The sequence below is a fragment of the Ovis aries genome, chromosome 24 (genome assembly GCF_016772045.2).
Source record: "Ovis aries strain OAR_USU_Benz2616 breed Rambouillet chromosome 24, ARS-UI_Ramb_v3.0, whole genome shotgun sequence".
NCBI lineage: Eukaryota > Metazoa > Chordata > Mammalia > Artiodactyla > Bovidae > Ovis > Ovis aries.
Genome location: NC_056077.1, coordinates 36,129,158 through 36,136,335, shown reverse-complemented (window position 1 = coordinate 36,136,335; position 7,178 = coordinate 36,129,158). Strand labels below are relative to the sequence as shown.

General features: G+C 56.0%; 1 protein-coding gene across 1 annotated transcript; it reads left to right on the top strand.

Annotated features, from left to right (window-relative positions):
• The first annotated feature begins 577 nt into the window (after positions 1-577).
• Positions 578-6,535, top strand: LOC121817814 (mucin-3A-like). The gene is made up of 2 exons (XM_042239954.1): positions 578-722; positions 3,576-6,535. The coding sequence occupies exons 1-2, from the start codon at positions 662-664 to the stop codon at positions 5,888-5,890; spliced, it is 2,376 nt and encodes a 791-aa protein (XP_042095888.1). The 5' UTR covers positions 578-661; the 3' UTR covers positions 5,891-6,535.
• Positions 6,536-7,178: the final 643 nt, after the last annotated feature.

The following is a 7,178-nucleotide window of genomic DNA, read 5'->3' as shown; positions in this document are numbered from 1 at the left end:
GCTCTAAAGGGTCAGGGGAAAATGATCTGGAAGCACATGTGGTTTGACCTCATAAATGTGGGGACCCTACCTGAATAGCTGGACCAACAATATATTGCCGGGTGGGTCAACCTGTAGAAAGTCTTAAAACCTGAACAGCAGCTGAGATCTGCCCGCTGTGCTCCAACTGTCCCTCCCCCATGGACTGAGAAGGGCAAGAGTGAGGGTGGAGGGAGTGAAGAAGAACAAGTTTCCATTTCGGTACCCCTCCCGGCTGCAGCTGGAAATGAAACTGAGGACAGGCCCCAGACTCCAAAGTCCAAGGTCTTGGCCAAGTGAGTTCTCCGTCCAGTCTTGCAAGTTCTTGGTGGGGGGCCAGCAGAGGGAAGGGCAATGTCCTAGGAACTGCGCTGAGTGGCCCAGGCAGCCTGGGGTTGGAGCTCTTCCTTGGTGACACCCCCTGGGCTTGTCTTATCTTCTAGGTAGTCCACCCTCCCTACAGCAACATCAGATCCAGAGAAGGGGTGGAGGGAAAGGGGGTAGGTGGAGCCCTGCAAAGGTGAAGTTATGCTTAGCTACCACGCCCAGCAGGGCAGGTAACTTCATTTGGTGCCGTCTCCCTGCTGCAGTCCCCTGTGCTGACGCTGGCCCTGCTCCCAGCCTCCGTGGCGCCTCCGGACCCATGCAGCTGTTCAGGGTGCTGCGTCTCCTCTGGATGCTCAGGGCCTTCCTGGGGTCCACAGGTGAGGAGGCGCGGTGGGGGAGGGCTGCGGAGACCGTCCTGATGTCCCAGGACAGATTGTGTGTGTGTTTGCGGGGGGGACTCTGAGATCTAAGGAGCCAGAGGAGGGGTCCCTCAGAGCTCTCTGTGCGGCCAGAACCAAGGTGGGGAGTGGGGGGGGGAAGCTGGGTCCCAGGGGTGCTGCTCTCCCCCGGGACCGAGCAGGTTTGCAGGAGTCTGCGTGCGTCAGCTGGATGGGATAACCTCTTTCTGGAAGAGTGCTCTTCCCACTTGGACTCAGTTTTCGGAGCCCCCTTCGCCCTGTTGCTCCTGCTCCCCCAGCTCTGATGCTTCCTCCAGCCTGGATTCTCTCCCTTTGTGTGTGCCTGCTCAGTCGCTTCAGTGTTGTCTGCCTCTTGGCAACGCCATGGACTGTAGCCCGTTGGGCTTCTCTGCCCATGGGATTTCCCAGGCAAGAATACTGGAGTGGGTTGTCATTTTCTTCTCTAGGGGATCTTCCCAATGCAGGGATCGAACCCACGCCTCCTGTATCTCCTGCATTGCAGGCAGATTCTTTACCACTGAGTCCCTGGGGGAAGCCCCATTCCTCCCTTTACTTCCATCCATTCAGCCCTCCTGAGGGACCTGCATCTGCCCTAGGAACCCCTCCTTTCTCTGGGGCATCTCCACTTTTGGTCACGGTGGCCCCTCTTCCAGCTCTGCCCCTGACTCTCCTACCCCAACCCAGCCCACGTTTCTGGACACAGCTGTCCTTGGCAGGGTGGTGGGGGCAGATCCTGGTGGCTCCCAAAGGGTGATTCCGAGACCAGCTGGTATGGGGCCTATCCCTCTCCTTAGGAACCTTGGAATTCCTCTGCACGTCCCTTCCCCCTGCTCCTGCCCCAGGCTCTACTCCTGAGCCCCAATCCTAGGCCTTCCCAACACAGAGGTCCCCCTAGTCCACCCTCTCACTTATCTCCAGGGTCGGCTCTTGGCGACCAGGGCTCTGGGCCAGGAATCTTCAGAATCCCCTGCCTTACCTCCGAGACACCCCGGCAAAGCTGAGGAGTGAAATCCCAGCTCTCAAAGACGTGATGAGTCTAGTTGAGGACACTAACCCCAAGAGGACAGGAGGTCTGGGTGTTTCCTGCTTGTAACTGCTATGTCTGCTGGTCACCCTCAGCGTCATGAGATCTTTGGCCCTCACTCTTATCACCTACAAGGTGGGGTTGACAATATCTGCAGGGAGGGACTCGTGTTTGTAAACTAATTAATCCCTTGGCTTAAATAGAATAAATGATAGAAAATGTATCTGTGTTTATTATCAACACTCAAGGCTGCGACTTAAAGTCTCAAGGACTCATGCCCGCCTGCTGAGGTGTCTCTTTCTGGAAGTTTCCTTTCTGTCCTGACCCTCAGCAGCGTGTGGTCCAGTCTCCATGCCCCTCAAACTCAATGAAGTCTGAGCTTCAGTCTGTTTTCCCCTTTGGTATTCTCTTTGAGATTGCTGCTCTCTGACCCCTCGTCTCCTGAATCCCATGATGTGTCTCCACCCCAGGTTTGGCTGGGTTCTCTGTCTCTCTCTCCAAAGAGGAGAGTCAGCCTAGACAGCAGTGGGTCACAGGGAGGGGCAGAGGTGGGCCAGAGGTAGTGGGGCACAGAACCAGAAGGGACGAGGACTCTGGGCAGCAGGAGAAGGTGAGAGGAGCAGAGTAAGGGGAACGTGGGTGTGTGAGGAGGAAGGGAGGGAGAGGCAATGGGAGGAGGTAGCACACTGAACCTGCGTGCTCAGCACCGCCATCCTGATACTGACCAGGGTTCTTGGGTTTCTCCAATCCATAGACATTGACAAGAGGCCAGAGCAAAATTTCAGGCAAGACTTTACTGGGGCCTCTGCTGCAGAAGGGGGAAGCGAGAATAAATAGCAGGTTCCCTTGCTTGCTGTTGATAACTCCCTGAGGGGGGGGAGGCGAGCTTGTACCTTATGTGGGGTGATGGTACATGTGTGTCCAGGGGGTGGGCCGGAGGGGTGGTTTAGGTGTTTTGCCCACCGCTTAAGTGGCGTTGTGTGAAGGTGGCATGCGCAGGACCCTGCTCTTTGCTCCTGACTCCCTGCTTTTGCTTCTTTGTTCTGGGCTCTTTAAAAATGGCGCTTGAGTTTTTGATCTCTTTGTATCTTTTGTGCGTAATATTGCCCCAACTGCCAATGCATGCAGTTATTTTAATTCCATATAATAGTCCCATATGGGCTTCCCTGGTAGCTCAGACAGTAAAGAATCCACCTGCAATGTGGGAGACCTGGGTTTGATCCCTGGGTCAGGAAGATCCCCTGGAGGAGGACATGGCAACCCACTCCAGTATTCCCGCTTGGAGAATCCCATGGACGGAGGAGCCTGGAGGGCTACAGTCCATGGGGTCCACAAAGAGTCAGACCCGACTGAGTGACTAAGCACAGAGTAGCGCAGTAGTCCCATATGGTTTCTTTTTTTCTTTTTTTTTTTTGGTCCCATATGGTTTCTCCGTATTTTGTTGCCCAGGGAGAGCTGTCTCTAGGTGAAATCATTGCAGCACTGAGGTGAAGGGTCCCTGGTCCCTGTCTGTCTCAGTCCCAAGGCTGGAAGACACGTGGGCAAAGGATTAAGGTTTCCTTCCCATCCCAATTCCCCTTGGTGAGGCTGCCCCGGGGAGCAGACAGATGTTGGCCTTTAGAACCTGGAAGGACCCCGGCCCCAAAGTGCTCTGCTGGGGGAATAACTGGTGGCACTTCCTACCTTCTGTGACACGTACCTGGAACCTGGGGAAGTGAGTAACCTATGCGGTGTTAAGGTGACAGGCCGACCCACCACTGAGGTCCTCTGTTCTACCGCCAATACAGGAACTTCAGCCACGGCCACATCCACCTCTAGTGAGCTCTGGCGCGCTGCTCTGAGGAATCCCACACACTCCAAAGGCACAGCAAAGTGGCCACTGAACAGCCCCCAAACTTCTCCCGTTCCTGATGTGAGGGAAAACATACCCAAGACTGTCAGCACCTCCCCCCACTCGAAATCCCTGTCTGAAACAGTGCTCAAATCACCCATCAGTTCCAACCCCTCAACAAGCCCCACGTCCAAGTTTGTCTTCAAGGTTGAAACCAGCCCCCCTACCATGATCGTCTATAAGGGCTCGACAGAGTGCATCAATCCGACGAGCCTCATAATCACCACCACTTACCCCACCACCACCTGCGTGAGCCAGACCCAGGTGTCCTTCCCCAGCTCTCACACCATCACCCCTGGGACAGAGACACCACAGACAACCATCAGCAGTACTTTTCCCGTGTCAACGACCAAGAGAGTCAGCTCTGCCGTGACCCGTCTCCCCCCAGTCACCACTGCAGGGAAAACTCCCACAACCACGGCCCCACCCTCCTCCTCTGTAGCCACTGCAGAAATAGGCGAGACAAGGGACCCAACATCTCATGCTTCTTCCACCAAGAAAACCACATTTCTTACTACCACTGATGTTTCTACAGAATCTGTAAAGACAGAGATTACTTCTGCGGCCCCAGTCATATCCTCAGACACACCTACAAATACAGACAATTATCCGACAACCATTGCTCCCACTTCAGTGACCACCAATACCTTGACATCACCCATCAGTAAGCCTCAGTCTTCACCTGCTCTGACCACAGAACCAGTCCCCACTACAGCCTCAAACACTTCCCCTCTATCCACTCTGATAATAACGACCACCCAGGCTACGTCCACCCCTCCACTTCCCACTACTACTATGACCACGACCCCAACAGAAGTCACCACTCCCACCTCTATTTCAAACCCAGTCACCTCAGTTACGGCAACATTGCCAACCAACTCAATTACAGAAATAGATAAGACTGGGACTCCGAACATAGTAACACCCACATCAATAGCATCACAAAGAACCCCAGGTATCACATCTTCAACCAGCTTCTCTACAGAAAGGAAAACCATGCTAGCCACAACTGAATCCACGTCCAGGAGCACCACTGTCTCAGGGGCCTCCACCACCAACCTCAGCTCCACACTAGCTCTCTCTAGCACCTCACCTACAAGCACAGACACAAATATCATTTCATCTTTTGCCACTACCCAAGATAAAGACACAACCTTCAGTGTTGAAGCAACTTCAGCCACCTGGTTGAGTACAACATCCATGTTCATGGGTGTCCACAGCACAGCCACTGCCTTCCCCTCTAGCAGCACTCCAGCGCCATCTCTAGGCACTTCTTCTGTGTCTACCAGTACTACCAGGACCGCTCAGGCAACGAGTGCGACCTCACCGGCCACCAGTACCAGTGCACTGCACACACACACAGAGACTCCTCCCAGTGACACCTCCAGCCAGCCTGTCACCACGGAGGTGTCCTCTCCTCCAGCAGTCACATCCTCGGCCACTCCCACCAGCACACTATATTCTCCCGCACCCACCACCTCGAATCCCATCGCCACCGGTACCCTCACCTTGTCTACGGGGACGCCTCACTCTTCACCTGCTCCCAGCACAGAGCCCACCTCTCCCTCGAACCCGAACACCAGCCCTCCGCCCACCAAGACGACCACACTCCCTCCCACCCACACCACTGCCGGCACCTCGCCTCCCACAAGCACTCCCACTGGGTCCACCACCCAGGTCGCCACTCCCACGGACACCTCGTCCACCTCCATCACAACTGTGCCCACTACTTCTACCGAACAAACCACCAAGGGCTCTAATACTCATTCGGTAACCACATTCGTCCCAGCAACATCACAAACCACCACAGCCCTCACCTCTTCAACCATCTACTCCACCAGCATCGCAGCCTCATCTCCATTCACATCATCCCTCCCAGCCGCCACCAGCCTGCAGACATCCACGACTGCACCTCCCTCCTCTGTCAGTACCGAAGCCCCTACCCTGACACCAGCCACCACGGAGTCCACACCCACGAGCACCACTGGCTCAGTGAGCTCCACAGGTGACCGCACCTCCACACCTGTGCTCTCAAGCACCTCACCCACCACCACCAATAACATCCCATCTTCCGCCACCACCCATATGACAGACACAACCTTCAGTGTGGTCACAAACTCAGTCACCGTGCCTACTGAGACATCCACCTTCACTATCACCCACAGCACAGTGACTCCCTTCCCTCTACCACCACTCAAGCTCCATCTCTAGGCACTTCTGCGTCTACCAGCACTACCAGGACAACTCAGGAAGACAGTACCACCTCACCGGCCACAAGCACCAGTGCCCTGCACACGACCACAGCGACTCCTCCCAGTGACACCTCCAGCCAGCCTGTCACCACGGAGGTGTCCTCTCCTCCAGCAGTCACATCCTCGGCCACTCCCACCAGCACACTATATTCTCCCGCACCCACCACCTCGAATCCCATCGCCACCGGTACCCTCACCTTGTCTACGGGGACGCCTCACACATCTTCACCTGCTCCCAGCACAGAGCCCACCTCTCCCTCGAACCCGAACACCAGCCCTCCGCCCACCAAGACGACCACACTCCTCCCACCCACACCACTGCCGGCACCTCGCCTCCCACAAGCACTCCCACTGGGTCCACCACCCAGGTCGCCACTCCCACGGACACCTCGTCCACCTCCATCACAACTGTGCCCACTACTTCTACCGAACAAACCACCAAGGGCTCTAATACTCATTCGGTAACCACATTCGTCCCAGCAACATCACAAACCACCACAGCCCTCACCTCTTCAACCATCTACTCCACCAGCATCGCAGCCTCATCTCCATTCACATCATCCCTCCCAGCCGCCACCAGCCTGCAGACATCCACGACTGCACCTCCTCCTCTGTCAGTACCGAAGCCCCTACCCTGACACCAGCCACCACGGAGTCCACACCCACGAGCACCACTGGCTCAGTGAGCTCCACAGGTGACCGCACCTCCACACCTGTGCTCTCAAGCACCTCACCCACCACCACCAATAACATCCCATCTTCCGCCACCACCCATATGACAGACACAACCTTCAGTGTGGTCACAAACTCAGTCACCGTGCCTACTGAGACATCCACCTTCACTATCACCCACAGCACAGTGACTCCTTCCCTCTACCACCACTCAAGCTCCATCTCTAGGCACTTCTGCGTCTACCAGCACTACCAGGACAACTCAGGAAGACAGTACCACCTCACCAGCCACAAGCACCAGTGCCCTGCACACGACCACAGCGACTCCTCCCAGTGACACCTCCAGCCAGCCTGTCACCACGGAGGTGTCCTCTCCTCCAGCAGTCACATCCTCGGCCACTCCCACCAGCACACTATATTCTCCCGCACCCACCACCTCGAATCCCATCGCCACCGGTACCCTCACCTTGTCTACGGGGACGCCTCACACATCTTCACCTGCTCCCAGCACAGAGCCCACCTCTCCCTCGAACCCGAACACCAGCCCTCCGCCCACCAAGACGACCACACTCCCT